At 53.3% G+C, this 22454-nt stretch overlaps 1 protein-coding gene across 2 annotated transcripts in view; it reads right to left on the reverse strand.

Moving 5' to 3' along the window:
• Positions 1 to 22454, reverse strand: part of LOC144729777 (homeobox protein Meis1-like) — an 85408-nt gene that overhangs the window by 25305 nt on the left and 37649 nt on the right. For both annotated transcript variants that reach the window (XM_078610267.1, XM_078610266.1), the window contains exon 8: positions 11642 to 11784. In XM_078610267.1, the coding sequence (XP_078466393.1) occupies positions 11642 to 11784 (143 nt within the window). The remainder of the gene's footprint in view (positions 1 to 11641; positions 11785 to 22454) is intronic.

A 22454-nucleotide genomic window follows, 5' to 3' on the forward strand; every position in this document is an offset into this window, starting at 1 on the left:
CAGGGGAAAGAGACGGGGGGGGGGAAGGCGATCGCTCAGAGCACGACGTGCCAGCTCGCTCGTCCCGTGTGCGAAGAAGAGTCGCGCGCACGGCGGCGGTGGCGGCGCTCGCCCAGCCACGACGTTTCCTCGTGGGAAGATTTGTCTTCCTTCCGAGAGGTACCCAGTCGAATGTGTTCCCAAGCCATTTCAGGAAGCGACACGTCTACGTTACGTTGTCCTCGAAAATATGTGTGTTATGTATGAGTAATGGTAAAGCAGAGAACGTGACATAAAAAGAGATGTGTTAATTCGTTATTTTAAATAATAGATTTCTTTTTTTTAATCTCAAAAATGATCCACGGCATACCATGGCCATCCAAACATTTCGGGTAACCGCCCCTCTTGCCCTCCCCCCGCCGTCCTCCACCCCACCCTTACCACCCCCCGGGTGTCCCTCTGTTCCCACATTCAGGACGTGGCGGTGCAGTTGAAAGGAGGCAATACGCCCGAGAGAACGTCAACCGGCGGAGACGGAGCAATGGCGTTAGATCGTGCACACAAGCTCGGTGGCTTGGGGTGACCTTCATCCAGCAGTGGATTGACCGTGTCTCATGATTGAAGATGAGTGGAAACCTGTTATCCACAGCACTTCCTTGGCACAGGTTTGACAAGGGTTTAAAATTTAGATAGATTTTTAGATATTTCAGCAGCAAGGGCCCGATAAGCTGTTAGACTCTATTTCATGGGCGTCCTGCGATGGCACCGACGCGATATAATCCACTGCTGGCTGAAAGCCTCCCCACACAATATTGGTCTTGGGGGTTCGTTGACCATACTTCACCAAACTGGTCAGTGTGGGTTGGTGAAGAGCAGGGGGAGCCCGGAATCGGTTCAGACATCACTCGCCACTGACGTGAGTGGCCAGGTATCAAGCACCGGTCGCTTGGTTCAACTTACGTACATTTCATTAATTCTTACAATAATAGTCTACTTTTGCAAACAGCTGTATTGTGTATATAACCTCATACCACAAACAAACAAATTATCCTCCGTATAGCCTTAATAGACCGTTGGGGCAAGCGCTGTTAGCGAGCACCTCTGAAGGCCGGCACAGCACATAAGGGGGTGGGTGGCCAGCACGACGCCTCGGCCACCTTTGTCTCCCCAGTGGTGATGTTCACACACCACACCAGGTACTGATTTAAGGCTGAGTCGACCTAGGGGAGGCACAGGACCAGTTCAGATAATTGTCACTGGTGGTGGCCATGAGGAGGATTTGAACCCGGGCCGCCGGGTTCATAGCAAGCGCACAAACCGCTACACTACCGCTACCCCAACGCAAAAATACATAAAAACATACACATGCACGCACCAATATGTTTGCTGTTTTCTGTACCTACGAGCCACTCACCTGCTCGGACCCCCCCCTCCTCCCCCAGTCGGCACAAAGGAAGGGGGAGGCGGAAGACGCCAGATGCGTTTTGCGTTATCAAAAGATAGAGGAAGGCACGTGAAGAGAAAGAAACACCACCCTGCTACCCTCCCTCTGGCATCCAGCAATGCTCAGGCTGTGTGCTGAATCTCCGGCCTAATCCTTTCCGGAACATTCCACACAGATAGAGCTATTCTGGCTTACGGATAACATTAGTCTTGCTCTATCAATCACATTTCGCAGACAAAGTCTTCCATTATTTTTTTCTCCCCTCCGGGGCGATCTCGTAGTTAATGCCTCTGTTTATAAGCCGCGCTATTTGCCCTCCTCGCAAGAACCAAAGCAAAATAAAGTGAGCGAAATCCCATCAGGTTGCTGCGATTAAGCGCACACAGCAATCGCCGGCATCTGCCTTCAAGTGGAATACGGCGTTCGCTCTCAAACGGCGCGATCATTAGTTCGGTATAAACTCGCTATTAATGTCCGCTCCGCTCTCTGACAATGACGCCGTTTTGCGTGAGGCTGTGAGACAGTGGCGCAACCGGCGGAAAGGGAGCATTGGGAACTACGGATGAAATGCGCCTTACAAATGTTCATTATTAATATTGTTAACACTATTCTATTGTTGCGAGACGCAGCCAGGACATCGACAAACTTGCACAAATTTGGTGGCGCACGCACGCACACACACACCTACAGGACTATAAGACGTGACTCCTAGCTCTTGTGCTATACAATCCACGTGTCTTTAAATCCGGAGAATACAAGTCGGAATAACATTTCTCTTTTTAAAAAAATGCATCTGTGATGTACAAGAGCCATCTCAAACCTTTTGAGGGGGGGGTGGCAACAGCACCCCCCCCTCTCTCCAGTGGGGGGGGGGCCTGCAGAGGAGGCACAGCCGTCGCGTGATGCGTGCATAATCGACGCAAGGTTGCCCACAAGCTATAAGCATCAGCGACGTCCACACGAGGAGTCGTAAAATAAACCCTTCCTGCACATCCAGATGCTCACGGTCGGGTGAACAGAGTTGGGGAACACCAGGCCATGAAGAATTTGGACACGATCATGACAGATTCTGAGATGCAGCCGTGTCAATTGCGTAGCCATCGAGTGTGCAGGTGGTGCGGCTGCACCAGGGCCCATGGGACAGAGAGCAGGGTCCAGGTTCTGGACTACGAAGAGCAGGAGAGGGAAGACAAGTGACTCCCGTTTCACCCCGCGCACGCAGAGGATCCAGGCCAACTATGCTACACCATTGACCGTGTGGGGTTTTCTCTGGAGCCCTGGACCGTTGTAGAGGTCCAGTGGTTGGTGAAAAAGGGCCTGGTGCTTGCTGAAGAAAGAGTTCGTGAAAAACACGTTGGCTCTTCGTTGGCTCCACTTTCCGCGTACCGTTGGACCTCACAGCTGCCCCGCGCACCCGTCGGGCAGAATTTGTTCAACACCTGAACGGCAAACTCTGCTTCGTTAATCCACCGCGAACACACTGTATTTGTAACGTGGTTCATTTTTTTTTTTAGCGTCAGAGACGATCGCAAAGCCAGCACAATGCTAACGAGAATGCTGCCGGCGGGACGAGAAGGCAGCGATGAGCACGGGGCAATGTTTAACTCGGCGCGACTGGGCACCTCAATGAAAGTAGCGCTGCTCGGGCCAAGGAAAACACTCCGCATAATACGATTAACACTAAAGATTTTTAACGAGGTTGGCTGGAATTAAAGGAACTTTAATGGGGCACTGTATCCACTTCAGTCGCAAAGATTCCAGCTCACTTAACATGGATCTTGTTTCTATATTAAGCCCTCCCTTAAAGGGGGCCCTGTTATCTTGAAATGACACGGGGTTTTGAAATGAAAATATTCCCGGCACACACTCGGACACACACGCAGCACACACACACACACCGCACAACTGCACACACACAGTCTGCATGCCAACCAAAGTCCATTAAGCTCGTAATTGGGGCCCATTTAAATAACGATCATCCGCAAGGATTCACAAACGCAGGCTAATGGCAGCAGGGTGGCGAGTTAGGAAAAAGGGGGGGTAGGGAGAAGAGGGGGGGGGGGTGGAGGAGGGGGCCTCTTTATGGCAGAGGGCCGTTGATTGTGGATCTGCATAAAATATGTATTCTGGGATTTTCAATTTAAAGCATGTGCACAAATAATGTGTTGGATGTGGAAGTGTGTGCGCGCGTGCGTATGGCTGCTAGGGGACACGGCAGTTCGAGGGAGCCAAGCTGGTTTGACTGACGTCGACAATTGTCTCAGCATATTGTCTGGCCCTTCCGAAAGCCGCCGCTGAATGTGTAGGGGTTGCCACCTTACAATCAGAACAAAGTACGGACAGAGATCGAGTTGTACTTCAAAGTAACGCATCTCCGTGGGCACGCAGGTGTTTGGAAAAACATTGGCGTCAAATTGCACAAACCATGTGAACGTGATTCACAAATATGGAGGCGCGGGTTTTTCGCTCCCTCACGCTGCGCAACTCTCAGACGGTCTGTTTTCGGGTCGTGCCCCTCGCTCGACGTCCAACGTTTCGCTCCACGTGGCGGTCTCAGCTCCTTCAGGAACTGAATGGAGGCTTTCGGTAGAGGCATTTGGCTCCTGAAGAGGCCGCTAGCACACGAAGCGAAACGACGGACGTCGTGCCAAACCACGCGAAGTTGGTACGACCTGGAAGCACACCGGAGAGAGAGATTCTGGGCGGGGGTGACCGCCCTGAACCCACTGGGAACTCGACAGTACAGTGGTGGTTAGTGGACACGGCGGACACAATGGGAGCCCGGAGTGAAAGAGGATTCCGCCTGGAACAGGAAGGGTGCCGCCGGCGATGGCGAGATGTAATGTCCCTCGCCGGGTATACAGGAGGTCGTGGGTTCGACCCCGACCCTGACGATGCCCTGTATATTTGGAGCTTCTGTGTCTCTCTCCCCGTGGTCGCGTGGATTTTTCTCCAGGCCCTCCGATTTTTTCCCTCCAGATTTAGAAAAAAATATGCGTTTAGAGTATTTGGCTGCTATACATATCCATGTGATAATAATCCCCTTCGTTGAACTGTCATATGTGACCAGGTCACCTGTGAAACAGAGCTAGAAAGCTCAGTGGGCCTTACCTGGTGAAATTAAATAGTTAGTCAATGTCAAAAAAAGTTAGTTCATAGTAATAATTTTGCGATGCTGCCACAGTGGTGTAGCAGTTAGCACAATGGTCATGGGCAGTATCTAACCACACTTCATCACGCTGGTCAGTGAGGGGGGCGGGAGAAGTCGGTGAAGCTGAGAAGCATAGAACTACAGTACAACCATGTATTTTTTCTGCACTGCCCTCCACGTAGCCGAGCGGCAGGCTTTAACACCTGTTATGCGTGGTGGTCGAACGACCCATGCACTATCCAGGCTCAACCCTGCCTAGGTTCAAAGCTCCTGGTGAGATAGGGCATAATGCGGACGATTTGGTCATTGGAAGGAACCATCGCAGCACTAAAAACACAAATGCAGGGGGCTATTTTTGGATGACGTTTTTTTATTTTTGCGAAGGGCCTATGATTATGTTTGTATCTGCCCCGTGGGTTAACCCAGCGGAACACGCGGCTTGGAATCGTTTCTATCATTGTTTTTGGACAGTTAATTGCCGTGGGGCGAACTGGGCTTGCGATTGAGAGGTCGCTGGTTCCAGGTCGATCTCCCGCCACGGCAGATGAAACAACGGTCAGCGTCGCTCAAATCCCACAACCCTCCCCACCACCACCACCACCTTCCCCCATCGCTTCTGTCTACCCAGGGATACAAATTGGTATAACCGCAGTTAAGTCGACCGGCACGTTACGTGTGGTGGGGTAAAGCGTGGGTATTGAGACCCCTCTTCAAAGATGACGTTTTGGCCGCCGGCATGAAAGGGTCGGCCGATACATCGTCCGGAGCGGCTCTCCCCTGAAGGTGCTTGAATGGAGCTCCTTCCGCGAGCAGTGACGTGAGCGAGGAATTTCAGGGCTGCGCCTTTGCCTTTCGTCTTGAGCGGAGATAAGCCACTCTCCTTGAACTGGGAGTCGTGCTCCGCCAGCCACATCACCCCCCCACTCCCCCAAGAAACACAACCACTCAGTATGCGCCTTTATATCCAGTGTGTTCCAATTACCGTGCTTACTATCGCCCGTCAAAGCAAATTCCCGACATGCTGTTGCTCTTGCGTGTGCAATTCGCTGTCCGTGCACGCACGCGGAGACGTGCCGCTTAAGAGCCGCGCTGGCAGTGCCATCGGTGACTGCACAGGCATCACACACACACACAAATGCACCATGAGGCAAATATCCCCCCCCCCCATAATACAGGTTTTTTTTTTGGGGTTAGATGGCGTGAATATATAAATGTGTCGTTAAACCCACCACCACCCGACACAGCCAATTTGTAAGGTTTGTCACGTAAACAGAACGTGCCTATTCGTTACTAGTACAGCACGCCGGTGTCTTTGAGAGTAATTCCACAACATTTACAATCTGAGTACGACGTTTCGCCAGAAATTACAACTAGCTTCATCAGGCGATAGCCAGATTTGTGGATAAATCCTCCCGTTTCGTTCCTTAAATAGAGGGATTCCAGATTTTTGGGGCAAGTGCTGTTCGCGAACACCTATGAAGGCCGGCACAACACTCAAGGTGGTAGTCGCCCTACGCTGTTGCTGGAGGGCGACTAACTCCAACTGCCCAGTAGCAGCGTCCTTCACGAGCCTCCTCCACAGAGGCCTATCTTAACACCGCTGGGACTGGTCATTGGCAAGTTAACTCAGCTCCACATCATCTTGTGCCAATCAGTCCATCTCTTGTCTAGCCTGTGCTAAGTTCGTTTAGCCCCCTTTAAACGAGCATGGCACGGGACTCACTTGAGGCTGAGTCGACCTTGGGGAGGCCCAGGTCCGGTTCCGATAATCATCGCTGGTGTCGGCTGTGAGCAGGAATTGAACCCGGGTTGCTGAGTTCATAGCACAGCATGCTATCCACTACACTACCGCTCATTAACACAAACGCACACATATATACTATACCTATGACCAAATCACCCAGAATGCACCCTCAATCTCATCGGTGCACAAAAGCTAAGCAAAGTTTAGGCTGGACAGTGCTCGGATGGGTGACCAGGTGCCATAGGGTGCCCACGCGCTTCGTTGCCAGCAGACCATAATACATACAAATACATTTTGTATTGAAATGTCCTCTACTCCAATATCTGTGATGTCCTCTTTTTCTTCATGAACCCACCCTGGTCAGCATGGTGAGCGCGTGGTCAAATTACACCCATGATCCGCACGGTTGTGTGGGAGACCCTCAACCGAAAGAGGGTCGTACACGAACAGCGTGAACATGTTTTTTTTTTTTACAAATCCAATGATGAAAGTGAACGAGTGCCGTTCGCCTCGATTAAAACGCAGCAGCAGCAGCAGCGGCGGCGACGGCGGAATTCTCCGGTGGACTCCGTCCCTCCCCGCCGCCGGTTATCTCCGGCGGACACGCACGGCCGGAATCGCGCGGCACTCCTCCTCAGCTACTTAGCGACAAAAGTAGGAAATGAAAGGGGGGGGGGAAGAGAAAAAGCTACCCGACACGACGCTGAAACCAGAAGGGGGGGAGCAGCTTTGGTGTCGTTCAACAACCCGTTTTGAAATTCACCATTGGCAGGAGCGAGGAGGAGATGAGAGGGAGAGCAGTGTGGAGCACGGGGCAGATGTCTGTATTGTGACTCATTTGCATAATCATGCAAATGGAATTCGGCGGTGTACCGCCGACACAGAGAGCAATTCACCAGGGAGGCCGGCATTGATTTGGATTGTCCCGGCCCTGGCTATACAAGTCAAATTAACTCCTTTGTACCGGCCAGAGCTCGGCGCTCCGTTATTCTGCTGCTCAGTATTCAGGCCCTCTCCCCCGCCTGCGAACATGCCTTCTGAGACTTGGGGCCAATTGACAGCGTTTGATTCGGCTTCTTAAATACGATGCGCAGGACCGAAGAGGTGGGTGGGGGGGGTTGGGGGTCGGTCGGTCGGGCGGGAGGATGGGATGGGTGGGGTTGGGGTGAGAGAGAGAGAGAAAGCCATGGGTAAGATCACTGTATCAGTGGAATTCAGTCAATTTAATAACCGCTCAGAACACCGGCTCTTAAGAGCGCCGCCACGTCACGGCTACGCGGAGATCTCTGTGTAACGGCAGCGGCCGTCAGCTGACCTCTCTAGTACCGCTCCCCCCCCCCACCTTACCACCCCCACCGCCCCTACCACCCTCGCCACCCCACAGCCACGACCGAGCCACCACCGCCACCCCCCATCCTCGCCACCCTACTCCTTTCTGCACAGACAAAAAGGCATCTCCATAGACCTCGCCCTCCAACCCACTCCCCCAGCCGGCCTCCCTTCTCCTCCCATGAGCCTGTCAAGTCCTGTAATTAATGATGCCAGGCCATGACCCTTGCAAAAATGCACTTAAGGACTACTTAACGAGTTCAGTTATAAGTTCAATATAAATTGCATTTGCTAATCGAAACATTAAGTACACTTTAAATGCGCTGCTTAATACCCCGCATTACGCAACGATGCAATAAACAGATGGGTACACATCCTCACGTTACAAGCAACAGACCAAGCCGCACCACTCAGACCCAATAACGCCGCGGTTACGATACCAAACACGACCGCCAATTAAATCACGATCTCTCTTCCCCCCTTCCCCCCCCCGCCACGGCCGAAACCCCCCGATCAAATAACCGCGCGCGGTACCCACAGCGTCAACAACGCGTGCCGAGAAGAACCACCGCTGCTCGGACCCAACGCGCCGCTTACCCACAGGACATTAACGTCCCTTAGCCGCTATGCGAGAGCGCCGTCACTTGATGAAAGCTTCGCAATACGCGGAGGGAAGGGGGGGCAGGGGGCTGTGAACTTGGTCGCTTGCGTCGAGGCCGACGGCCCTAGTGCTCCGAGTCGTGCGCTTTGATCAGGAGAGGCCTGCGAGCGGCACGACGAGTCAAAGGCCAAGAGGGTATTAGCGCTTTCACCGCGGCTCTTGAGCGCATGGTTGGAGCACCCTCGACCGGCACGCTGAATAAACCCTCGCTTCCGTTGCGTCCGACAAACATGGCCAAACACAGAAAAAAAAACAACCCGCAACCCCCGCCGGCATTTATCTTTCTCTCCGCGACAGCGAGCCGTTTGCAGAAGCGTCTCGAAAACGGTTCCGTCGCCCGACGGACGCAGTGCCACTCCGCCGCTAATGTGGCGGCTTTTGTGATCAGATGGGGACTGAGGAGGCGGTGGGGGTGGCGGGGAAACAGAGGTGGGGTGGTGCTGCCTCGAAACAATAATCGTCGTGGCCTCTGAAGGTAAAACGGGGGCGGTCGCAATGGGAGAAATCCCAAGCGCATTGCCCAGTTTCAGACGAGCGACTCTGAATAAATATGTAACATATCCGAATCCTGCCGCCAAAGCTCGTCAATGACATTAGGGGACAATAAGACAATTCATACAGAGCAACCTTTAAACACAAGTCGGGGGTTTGTCACGGCTACCTCTCTGGAGGAAAACCCACGAAAGCTTAACGTGCGCACGCGCGGCACGCACGCACACACTCGCTCGCTCGCGTACACAATGTAAAAAATTGATCCAATTCCTCGGCGATGTTTAGGTCCACTCGCCGCGCACAGCTGCACTCGCTCGGCAGTTTCGGTGGAAGGCAGCAACCAGCGTCGCGCTGGGAGCGGAGTGCTGGGAGCGGAGCGCTGGGGGGTGGGGGGGTGGCTCGGCGCAACCGCAGTGTGGAGTGCAGCGTTAATGATTTCGGGAGTCTATCCATTGCCTCGGCCCGAGCCAGCCGAGCGGGGAGCACCCGTTGAGAATTTGGCTAATGAAGAGCATAATCAACACATCTAGCCAGCCGGGGCTAGACAAAGGCCCCGCAATGGCTTGCCCTTTCAATGCAGATAAAAAGTGATTAAATGCAGTGGATTGCCCAAATGACCTCGGATCGATTCACAAGCCTTTCCATTAGGCAGGGCTTTTTGTGCGAGCATTCTTATTTGGTCAGCGGCCACGCAGGTTACACGGGGTGGGGGGTGGGGGGAGGAGGGGGAGGAGCTGGGGGGTTGAGGGGGGGCAGGGCACGGGTGACCTCGCTGCTGTAACCCCACCGCTCCAGGGTCGGAGCACCTTGCCCCGCGTTGGTAGCGGCGCCGGTCGCCGGCGCTGCACGTGGGAACGTGCAGCGCCGTGACGCGGGTACAGGGAATCCCACCCCCCAGCGCTGGCTCGTTGGCGCCAACGAGGGTTCGTGCATTCATTTCATTCGTGAATTCATTCCGGAATTTCAAATCGGATCCTGTCCCCGGGAAAACGTTTCCGCAGACGGCACACCACATCCATCATACATCCAGCTATGACTGTAGCCATGCGTCACGTGCCACTGTACCAGCGACCCACATAATATTCAATGAGATAGTAAGGCCTGCGTATACGTTGTGAGTGTGTGTATAGTGTACGCGCTGTAATATGTGCAGAGATCCATTTCGGTCGGGGTCCGTCTGGGTCGGCGACCCGGAGAAAATATGTCAGCGCTCGGCACTCCACATCCACGATTACGTCCTGCGCCACCTGCCCCAGTCTACGAGCCACCCGGAAATTATTGAGCGAGAAATCAAGCCGCGCGTGAACGTACGAAACGGAGAAAAGTGACGACCGTCATATGAAACAAACAAAAGCTTGTACGTACCACGTGCCAAGGCTGGAGATGTTTAGGCCGCGTGCATTTTTTTTTTTCAAACCAATAGATTTTTTTTTTTTTCGCGGGAGGAACAATGGCTTGAATGTAAAATGTAAGCACGATAATTATTATTATATTCATACACACCGCACGTTATGGTCTCACAAAGAGATGAAAGTGAATGTTAATAGTTATTCATTAACTCCACTACAAATGAAACCGTGCAAAAGGAACCAGGGGAAATGCTCCTCGCACTCGTACTCATCTCACAGCTTGGAACGTGACTTTTTACCAACAATTACAGCGCAGAGAACGCTAACTTAATGTCCCTCCGCTACCCCCCCCCCCACCCACCCCCCTTCTGAACAAGCCCCACGGCATCAACGTTAATTATTACGGGACACTGCGAGACGGGGCAAGAGGAACGACACGGATGAAAGATTGTACGCAACTTGTTAGAGGCGTCGTATTGTCTGTGGAAGGAAAAGTCAGTGGGGGCGTGTGCCGAGGCATGGCGTGAGAAGGGGATATCGCCAAATAAAGCGGCGACATTTATGTAATTGGGAATAAGTTGTACGTGTGTGTACGCTGAACTTATTTCGTACCGTACGTAGCCAACCGTGCTTATCGGAGGTGCGGGAATTGCAAGTGGTAGAGACCGTCAAATAATGCCTGATAATTCCGACTTAGAACACACACGGTATTCACTGACTCTGAGGAACCAGAGGATAGCAGGAAGGCAGCCACCACGTGGTGGGCCGGTGTCAACAATTACCCAAGCTCTGTGGTCCTCTGTATGTTAAGTTTTTATCGGCAAATTTACGAGTGTTTAAGTAGTGGGAGGAAACCGGAGCACCCAGACAAAACCTACGCGTGCGAGGGGGAAACGCTCTATCCTGCGGTGACAGAACAGGCTCAATCCACATTGTTGCTGTGCCGCATTCTGCTGGCGAGCCAGGCTTATGACTCCCTCCTCAACGCCCACGGGAAAGGAGTTTCACAGCAATTCGTGTGCCATTCACCAACCGTCACCTCCACAGTGCTGGATTACGGGCCACGTGCATAGCCACCATCGCCTGAATGAGCGCAGCCAAGCGAAAGGAGACGTGTCCCACACATCCACCACGGAGATGGAGGAACGGAATCATCTCGTGTGCGCGAGGGGAGTTCGTCCAGGAGTTGGCAACCTGTGGCTCTTGGAAGGGCTGCTTCGTGACGTCGTTTATTAATGGCCACCGTCTCGTTTCCATCACGTGCATTACGGCTCTTGAAACATTGAGTGTTTTTTTAGCGGATTCGGAAAAATATTGCCTCTTCTTGTTATTTTTGGTCGCCGGCCCCTGAGCTCGTCGAATCTTCGCATTGCAAAACCGTGAGATGATGGCGACGAACTTTTTGGGCGGGTCTTCGTCGAGCAGTCGCTAGATCATGGCAGACGGCGATCACGACCGTGGGGACCGCAACCGTCACGACCGCGGGACTCACCGTCAGGTGCTGGAAGAGCCAGGCCCGCATGATGTTGGTGGCCACCTTGGGGAAGATCCCCCGCTTCTTGTCCCGTTTCCGGTCCTTGTCCAGGTCGTCGTCGTCGCCCCCCTCGGAGGCCGCGCTGTTGTCGAGGCCGTCCCCTAAAGGATCGAGAGCGAGACGACAGATGAAGCGGAGCGATGACGCTTGCCTCGGGGCTGGAAGTACTCCGGTTTAACTAATTGATGCGGCGCGTGAGGCCCCAGCGCGTCTCGCCCTGAAGTCATAATTTACAAACGATGGGGGTGTGGGGGGGGGCCGCGTTTGTTAAGCGGGCATCCATTCTGGAGGGGGGGCACATCGCCTGACGTTGCCCGCTACCCATCAGAGGAGGCCGCGTGAAAGCGCAAAGCATCGCCGCCCGGCGTCGCAAGGCTTTCTGGGGCACAGCTCTCCCCCGCCCCCCCCCACCGCGCCGTCAAAATCCGCGCAACGTTACTCCGAACTGTTTCGCTTTCATGGCACGAACAACAACATCCATTATGATCATGTCACGACAAGGCACACAACCGAGGGTGGCTTTTGAACCTGCACGAAGCCCGCCCCGCCTTTCACCTGCCACGGCCATTAAAGAAATATCTCCTCCCCTCTTAAAAGCCATTGCCTTTCCTCTCGCCTCGGGCAAAAACCGTGCCTTGAAAGCGTGTGCCCTGAAGGCTTGTGAATAATGTACCGAACCAAGGAGCTTCAAGCCTAGATGGACCCTGGCAGTTGTGCGATCTTCGAAGGGACCTAATCAGAGGGAATGCATATTCATCGCGGCGCACGAGCACATCCGTCGGCATCTGCTGCGGACGCCGCGCTTGCGCGCGGCTCTCTCCCAGAGTTCGCGAGCGGAGTTGCAAATCTGCGTTGGGCTTGCCGGAGGCGGGGTGGGAGGGGGGGTGATTCTGCTGAATTCAAAACTTTCACCTCTGCGCGGCAACGGTCCGGAAAAAATAACACTTTTAAGCGTGCATATTTAAGAGTTGACGATTTTGTTTTTGTTCCAACGAAAAATAGTTAACTTTACCGTACGCTCATACGGAAGGAACCTATACACCAGGGCATACTTTGACCCCGACCTCACAATGTCGGGGGCTTGTGTCACAACGTGGCCGCGTTCGATGCTAAACACGCAGTGCGTGCGTGCTTATAAACGTACAACGACTTGGCTTTCACGTGGAAGCGTGCTTTTGACGTGAGGCTACGATGAAGCAGTTTTATAATTAAGCCACGTGCGATGCGGTCGTGCTCTTGTGTTGTTGTTTTTCTTCTGATTTCTCTTTGCTTCAGTGCCGCACTTTTGTTGCCACGTTGCTTTGCTTTTGTCATGTCGGTGACCCAGGTCACGCTTGCAAATGAGACTCTCATCCTGGTCTCTCGAGCTCAACAAAACCATCATCGTATCGTCATATGCACTTGCAATGGGCATTCAATGCGATTGTTGTAAGGTCTCTTGTTGTAGGGATCCCCATTCAACATTTGCCACAATGCGACACAAATGTGTAGCAAATTGGTACTTAACATTATTTTAATATTCAGATATTTCTCTTTTCTGGATTGTAATAACTCATCGCTTATATCCATATATCACTGTTCACTATTGCAATTCAAACCTAAAATGTATTTCCGTAAAAGGAGTCAGAATAATAAAACAAAAAATTCAACAAATGATTTGGCGATATTGGCAGTGGTGCACAAACAACAAAACAAAACTCAACACGTATATTGATGTTCTCTGAAGAAGGGTCATTGTCCAAAACGTCACCTATTATACAATTTTCCTTTCAAGGCCTCAGTGTTATTAACGAATGTGCTTCGATTTATTCTAAATTTTGTTCCATTTCACCATTATTAGAACACATCAGTACAGAACAGCCATCGTTGCTTACCGCCGCCTTAATGCACCAAGAATGGCTTCGTGTGGACCGGCCGTCCCTGGTCAATGCGGGGTTATAAACGAGGCATTTGCCGTTGAATCCAATGCGGTAGCTACACCGCAACCTAACCGCGGAGTCGGACCGATGACAGACAAAGTTTTGACGACAAGGTCACTGTCCGCCGCAACACCTCGGGCCGTGTCACAATATTAGCGCCGCGCTACCGATAACAACGCCGAAAATACACCGATAATAAGAGCGCGTGGGGGTAATTATCACGGCGGTGATTTGTTGCCGCATATTGGCAACCGGGGGCGCTGAATGCCTGGAAGCGAAAGCTTTATTTGGCGGCGTAGGCATGCTGCAGGAAAATCTCTCACGCGCAACCCCGGGGGGGGTGGGTGGTTGTAAAATTTAACTGACTCACCCAGGAAAGCCACACCGAGTCCAAATAATCTTTTTTTTTTGCACGAGGGTCCTCTGCTCCACGTGAAGATGTTTGGCCAACAACAATGACACCGATTTCTGATTGGTTGCTTTTGCGCTGCTTCGGGTGAGTAGAATGTCAAGGGCTCGGAGCACTCTCGAGATCTGAGCTCTTGTTAAAAACCTGACGATGCCGTTGTGTAATGTCGAGCGAAACGATGCGGAAATTTGGAAAAAAATTGCATTATCTTATTCATCATCATCATTGCAATTTTTTTCCCGTGAAGCACAATCAATTGGCACGTTTGCCCACGTGACAACTTGATGTGCATGGCTCTGGTGGAGCGTTAGAGTTAAGAACTGACACAATACCTACACGACTTAACCTAAAATAAACCGGTTACAAATCGTAATATTGTTCGTGAAAGCCCACGTATGAGTGAACAATGTCACTGCGTGTATTTAGCTCCTCCGGGAGGAAACCAGAGAAGTCAGAGGAATCTCACGCAAAACACGGGCGCAGAACACACAAACCCCACGTGGTAAGGTGCGCGAGTCGGGAATCATATCCCGGTGCTACATGCGGCGAGGCACGAGTGTTAACACTGCGCCACCACATTGCCGCCTAAAATAGTTGCAAAACGTTAATGGTTTCGCCACAAAGTCCATCGATGTGGGCCCAGAGAGGTCTTTGCATGTATGTATGGTGAACCTCTTTCGCACCGTACGTAGACAACCGTGCTAACCCGGGGTGCGGGCGAAGGACAACAAACGAAACACAAAAAAGCGGTTGTTTTTCAATCTCGATTCAATCCTTGGGGGAAGTTAGGAGACAGCATCGTGGAGAGACTGCGTGGTGTCGGTTCCCGGGAGGTTGGGCCAAGGCTCACCCCACGCTGCCGCAGGGCAACGCCGGCAACGGGTCAGCTCCCCTCCGGTACCGCTGATTTGCACGGCCCCTTCCTCGATCCACTGCTGGATAAAGGTGGGTTACGGCCGACTCAAGAAGCGTTCTCCACATCACGCGGGACATGTCGGGCAATCGTCCGGCACGTGCAGTTTGCCACGACCGTAATTTGTATTTCCAATGGGATGTTTGGTAAATTTTGGACGGACGTGCTGCGATTGGGTCATGAGGACTGCGGTTTACCAAATCCTTCGTCATACGAACGAGTGATGACGCTTTGTCAGCCTGCTGCTGGATTATGAAGGATGGATTCCTCATGGCGGTTGTTTGACCATACTTCACCAATCTGGCTGACGCGGGCTGACGCGATTCCCGGCCACGCCTAGCATCAGTGGCGTGCTACATCTGAATCGGTTCTGGGCAGCCCCCATCACCCACCTGCATCAGTCAGCTAGGCGTGGCCGGGAATCAAACTCGGCTCGTCGGGTTCGTAGCATACTGTGCTAACTACTCCGCCACCACTCCACCGCTCCCATCACTCTGGTCTGAAACCAACGTCAACAATTAAACCAACTCTCTCCCCCTCTCTCTCTCTCTCAAGAGGGAGAAGGAGAGAGGCGTTCCACGTCTGACGCGACGAGTAGAGCCATGCGTGATGAACTGACGACACTTAAATAAATCTGCATCACTCGTTGGCATGACAGCACACCTGACCGCACATTCGGCCCGCGGGCCTCGGAGCGACCGAAACGGCCGCACTGCTCCTCCGTCGACAATTAAAGGGATCATAATTACGTGCGGGAACGTAGAAGAAAAATAATTGATTTCCGAAAGGAAAAAAACCAGAGGCCCACAACGCCGCCTCCTCGTCCTCCATCAACAACAGTGGAGGCTCATTAGAGACGGAAGCGCGGGCGCGGGGACCCAGGTTTCCAGGCCGGGCTTAGATACCGCGAGGAAATGCCGCGGGGCAGGTCCACGCGACGGCTAATGGCTTCTGACGGCCGCCTGGAAACGTGGACGCGGTAACCCGCGCCACCGCCTCCGAGCCCCCCCCCCCACCACTCCTCCAACTCCCCCCCCACCACCCCCCCGCGCACCGCTTCCCTCGCGACAGGCACGGGAAATGTCAGAGTCTCTGCCCATGGGGTCCTGGGGGCCGCGTGCCAATTAGGGGCGGCAGCGGCGCAGCAGAGACACCGCGGGTGAGGGACGGACCCCCCCCCCCCACCACCACCTACCCCGGACCGCACCGCGCGACAGTGAGGAGATCGCGGGTGGGCAACGGTGCCACACACGAACGTGCGGCTGGTGCAGTGCCGTGCCCGCCCGCCCGCGCGCTCTCTCTCTCTCATGCTCGGCGGGCTCGCGGCCCCATTTCTGAGATCTTTATGCACCCAATCACACTGTCAATTTTCTGGATGCCGCGGGGTCAGTCAGGGGAGTATTTGTAATGCGGCGATAAAAGAGCGTAAAAATCAAAAACCGCTGTATGTAGGGAACAGATTTACATAGTCACATGGGAGCCATTACCACGAGAGGGGATTCTTTCAGCACTGAACACAACAAATAAACTGCAGCGACAAAAAAAATTAATTAGCCGAAAATTAATTATGAATCCAAAGATGCCTAACCACTTGAGATCAGACAACTTGGCTAAAGTTTATTTTTATTATAATTATTATTATTTATTCACGGTTTTTTTCCCTCCCCCTCCCTCTCTCTCTGCGCCGCTATTTTAACATGAATAAGGACGCCCGGCGAGGTGGCAGCAACGCGCGGGGCCCCTGACGCCGGCGGATGGATAACGAAATGAGCGTGGGTGGATTAAGAACCGAGCGTGGGTGGATTAAGAACCGAACGTGGGTGGATAACGAATCGAGTGTGGGGGCTTGCAGGGCCTATCACGGGACGACTCCCGAATTAAAGCGGCTACTTTGCTCATGTGACGCACAAATGAGGGGGAATAACCCAGGGATGGCAACCATGCAAGACTGGGAGCATGAGAGCGATCAGCCGAGAGTGGGGCGGGGGGGGGGGCACGGGGGGCAGCGATTGAGGAACATTGCCGCCACCACCGCACGAGTGTGACCAAAGTACAACGATCACACGGTGGTGGGGGCAGGTGGTGGCGGGGGTGGTGAGCGGGGGGGGGGCCCGGGCCCCGTAACAGGGACGCGCAGAGGGCACCGGCACGCCGAGTCATCGGGTCATCAGCCCTCGGGAGCGGCAACGCGATTCGACGACGACCGTGACGACGACGACGACACCGTCGAGGGATCGGCGCGCGAGCGCGGAGGCGGCCGCCCCTCGTCACGCGCGACGCGCTCACCTCGTCAAAACGGAGCGCGCGGGGGAATTCCTCGGATTTGCGGTGCGACCGTCCCCGCCGCGGGCCGCTCGGGGGTTCGTGACCCTCTTTACCCCCTGGCCGTACCCCGGCCTCACAACACCGCAGGGTCCTTTCAAGGGTTTTTTTTTCCTCCTGCCGAGGATTAAACCCTCACTTTCTCCCCGTGTTTCATCCCGGCTCTTCGGGATCAAAACGGCGTTTATCGCATTCAGTCGGCGCTCAATGGGCCCAAATGTTGGGAGCAGCGGGGGTCTCCCCTTTGTCTGGGATTCCCACATTTAGCGGCGGTGGCGGTGGCGGCGGTGGCGGCCGGAGGAGGAGGAGGAGGCTGGGAGGACAGCTTTCCCATATGGTCCCCTCCGCCAGATTCCACCCTCGGTGGTACTAAAGGGGAGCACTTTACGGTGCTTCTGCGTCGCTGCCTCGTACACTAACATGTGGATTCTCTAAATGATCCATGGCTTGAAAGAGAGAACTGTTCCCATATAATCCTGGGCAATTTCTTCTTTTTTTTTACCAGCAGCTAAGCTGGGACGAAGTCGCGTTACATCACAACGTTCGGGGGGTGGGGGGGGGCGATTGCCTCCTCGTGCTAAGAGCAGCAGAGGAAGAACACGCAGAGGGCAGTAGTATTTTAAGACCTGCGTCTCTATCCGTATTTAGGTTTTTTTGGGGGGGGGGATTGTTTCACGGGCGGGAGGGAGTTTTCTTTTTCTTCTTCTATAGCGTTACATTTTGAATGCTTTCCCACCAGCGTTCTTTTCAATATCCATTGCAAAACAGTTGAAAGCAATAGGACACAGTGGATTCCACACATGCCGCGTATTCATCGGCCAGGATGGGCTCGCGAGGCGAGGCCCTGACCCATAACAAAAGGAGACAAAACCAGCGCCTGCAGATAAAAATCTAAACTGTTTGGGGGGGGGGGGCGGGGGGGCTAGGGCAACGCACCCGCCCAGCAGCCCCACACAATGAGCCGGCTTGTAGTAACACAGCATCACGGGCCTGTCAACGGGCGGCATTCATAACACAGCGGGGACGGCGAGAGCGCGGCCGGCGTGGTGCTTGCACGCCGGCCGCGCGCGAGCCTAAATATTTGGGCCGGTTTCTTTTTTGTTACGTTTTTCAGGGAGGCGGAGAAATTCCGGCGCTTGACGGAGAAAGTCACCGTGGGGGGAAGGGGGGGAGGGTGTAAGGAGCGGACGAGCGACGCGGTTGGCACGCCGGCGAAATGCGATTCCGCCACAAAGGCGAGTTTGGATCCCAGTCGCGGGTGACGTCGGTGGCGAGTGACGGCGTGCAAAGCGCTCCTGGGTATCCCTCCTGGCACAACAGCCGGGCTGACCGCCAGTGGTGAAGTATGGACAAACGGCTCCCACGGCCGACGACATGGCTTGAGGTGGCTGTCATTGAGCGGTGGAAAGGCGACGCGCTGTACAATGATTGCTTAAGGTAATGGATCAATAGAGAAAGCAAAGTGGATGGAATCACAATCTAGCATTGTTAGCCTGATTATTAAAAACCATCCGGATAAACTGTACGCACACATACAGATATTCACGTGTACGTATTGTGGAAGGGTTAGAGTGGATTTCCTCAGAAGATTTTGATATTTTACCTTTATTTATCATATTTTATCACTAACTACGTCACACGGCATGTGCACACGAGTGAACAGGGCAGGCCCTTCCTTCACAATATATATTTTTTGTGAATGAGACAAATTATTGTAATTGCCGGGGCTAATTGTGAAGTGTGACATCTATACTATTTATCGTGAAACATACCCACTCAGTAAAATTGTATATTAAAAACCTGGCTGGCGTGATTTACCAGACGTCACTATTCCCAAATTAGTTGACTGCAACTTGTATAAATATCGCCGTATCTTACATCGTACTGTACACGAGTGTTTTGGAGTGGACTATCAGTGGCACAGGAGTCAGCGCTACGAACCTGCTAACCCGAGTTCTATTCCCGTCTGGACCGGTCACGAGCGTCCTTCAACAAATCGCACTGACCGTCGAGGTGAAGTATGGCAACAACAAAACAACCCCACGGCCAACACGGCATGAGGAGGCCTTCACCCAGCAGTGGTTTGGCAAAGCGCTGAAAATTTATCGCGCATCTCTGATTCAGCAATTTTTTTTTTCGCAGTATCAGCCGGAGAAATTATCGCCACTTATCTAACGCAGGCACACGCTGAAGGCAACCGCAACCCCTGAAAATAAAACAAACGATCCAGGGACGCGACCAAGGGGAGGGGATACCTCCCGAGCGAGTGGAGCCATGCCATCGATGCGACAGCGTAACGTAAAACTTGTAGCTGCGCCTGAGCATTGTTAACCGGGCCGCGGAGAAAGGGTGAAGTCAAGCATAATGGATGAGGACATCAAGACGGAAATGCTGATCTGCGTATTGATCAGTGATGACCGCCACGAGACGACCATACGGGGAACGCTACGGCGGCTTTGTCTCGCGCAAATTAAGTCAATTGTTCTTTTCGCCCCGGCCACGATTTACTACCCGGTTGGGCCCCCCCACAACCCACAACCCCCCCCCCCACCCGACTGCAAACAAAGAGCATTGGCAGTTTTTATTTCCTTATCGTGCATAGTTTTTTAAACCGTTATTGCCATAATCGCGTCTCGAAATCCCAACGTCGAATTTTTGTCATTCGCAAGGCACACGTGACCAACAAAAAATTGCCCGCCAATGACGAAACATAAGCCAAATCGAACGTTTCCGCAAAGAGAGATTTCCTGGACCGTGCAAGTCATGCGTAAAATGTATTTAAACATTAACAAGCACCGCACGCCGCAGCGGACGCCAAGGAGGCCTCGATCGCCCCGCTCGGGGTATCCAACCCGAGCCGTCGACTCTCCGTAGCGTCCGCGGCCGTTCGTCTTTAGCCGAGCGACTGCAGCTTCAAAAGTGGCGTTTATCTCAAAAAATAACTTTACGAGCCGGGCTCCTTCACAAGTTTGTTTTTCAGTGGCCGAGCGCTCGGGTAATGTTAGCAGCAGATTTGCTCGCTCTGTCCCGCGTTAATCCTTAAGGGATCACGAGCAGGGGGGGGGGCGGTTGGGGGGGTGCTCCCAGCCGCTCACAGAGTTCCATTGTGCGCGCAATGGAATGCAGGAAATGGCTGAATAAAAGGGCGGACTGCTGCGATAGCCCATCCTCCCTCCCATCCTCCTCTTCTCCATTCCACTCCGTCCGCTATCTTCCTGAGCATGCCACAAAACATCTGCCCCTTTTAGCCGAATTCCACAGCACCCCACTGCTGCCATACATCCCTACCCCCCGCGCCGCCGCCACCCCCCCCCAACCTAACCCAGACGTATTTTTCGTACAAATGTCGCCCCCAAAAAACCTTTCCCCACAAGCCCAGAACTTTACCATTCTGAATGCATCGAGAGCCCCTTGCAGGAGCCGTGAAATGCCAGAATCGGAGCTGGGGAATTACCCACCATGCCACTGCGGCAGAGCCCCATGCTTAATTAAAGAGCAAGGGCCTGGGCAGCCCCCCCCGCCCCCCACCTCTCGGCGTCAAGGCCGCATTTCGCCGGCGCGCAAACCGCGTCGCTAGTCCGCTCCTTACAGCAGCAGCTGCAAACAAACGCCACGCCCGCTCGTCCCCAGCACAAACCTACTCTCACTACGACTACCACAGACGAGGAGGAGTCAGTTGTGCAGACATCGCACCCACCCTGCCCTGCCAGCACAGAGTTAAGACACTCCTACCAGACCATCGCATGACCCCGCCACTTCCAGATCGCAGACTGGACACTGTTGCCAGACCTGTATCTGTGGGGCCGGAAACTGACCATCAACAGAAGAGTGGCCAGGGCTGAACCTCCCCCCCCACCCTGCCACCATAGCTCCTACTTGGAATATCTCCAAGTGGGAGTGGATTCTCGAACTCAAAATGTTTAAAAAGTCCCTGTGCTCACAACAGTGAAACAAGGCTGCGATGTTATACTGCGTGCGATGCAATAATCTGATTTAAGGCTTTCTTAAATGGAATTAGGAATGTAACAATGCAACGGGTTTCAAAGACGGACGGATAGCCATCTCGATGTCCGAGAAATCAGCGGGAACCCATCGGCCAATCGATTACGAACGCAGGCGAAGTCGAAACGTTTTCCCGTGAAACAAACAAGAAAAAAGATTACCGTCGGAAAACGCTAATAAATAAATATAGTCTCCACGCAGTGAAAATGTGGTCCTAATTCATCGTGGCACCCGCGTAAATCTTCACCCCCGGGTTTCCGCGGCATCCCGACGGCCGAGTTCTGCCTCCAGGAAGAGCCCCCTCTGATAATTATTGAGCCACAAAGTCAACCCCCCCGGGATGGGTTTGTCTTTTTTTTGCGATAAAACCAGAGACTTAAACAACAACAAAAAACCACCACAGCCATCTTGAAATCGTTTTCGAGTCAGCCACGAGCCGCCGGAGCCCGGGCCAAAACTTGAGTGTGACGCAGCAATCCAGCGCGCCGATGCCCGCTCGTGTTACACCGCCGCCACCGCCAACCAGAGGACGCACGAAGAGCAATTTGCTCCCTGGCTTGGGGAACGCTCGACCACCAAAGCTACCATTATACCCTCAAATAAATACCACGTGCGATTTAAATATTCTCAATCCCAGCCATAACCCGTTTTTATTGACACAAACAGTTGTGGATCGGATACTGCTGCCGCTGCGTAAGTCCTTGAGGTTTTGCGCGCTTTCTTCGCCAGTGTCTGAGTGATTTACTCCCCCCGATATGTCCCATCTCCTTTTTGCAGCCCTGAGGCAAACGCGGAAGATTCTGCATTCCTATGGCCCGCCGCGAGTCTCTCCATAGGACAACCACCGTCGACTTCCCCACGAAGTGGTGCTTCATTTATGTATCCCAGAAGGATTATGGGCCGAGCAAAACCCACAAGGCAGGAATTGAACTCTTAACCTTCCGATTGCGAGCCGCTTGCTCCACCGCTGAGCCACATGGCCAGTTCCATACAGCTCCTCTTTGACGTGTTTCCGGGTTGTATCCAGTGTCGTTCAGCATGAAGTCCGACGTCTCACTCCACGTGCCGGGAGCTTCTTCTTCCCAAAGAAGCCCCTCCGCGGTGTAACGATGCGCCGGCATCATCGACCGACATCGACGAGTCTCGAGCTCGCAATACGCGCGTTAAATTCGCATCGCACGTGTCTCCGTCTCGTCCATTCGTATA

The sequence above is a fragment of the Lampetra planeri genome, chromosome 33, assembly GCF_965212315.1.
Source record: "Lampetra planeri chromosome 33, kcLamPlan1.2.h2, whole genome shotgun sequence".
Classification (NCBI taxonomy): domain Eukaryota; kingdom Metazoa; phylum Chordata; class Hyperoartia; order Petromyzontiformes; family Petromyzontidae; genus Lampetra; species Lampetra planeri.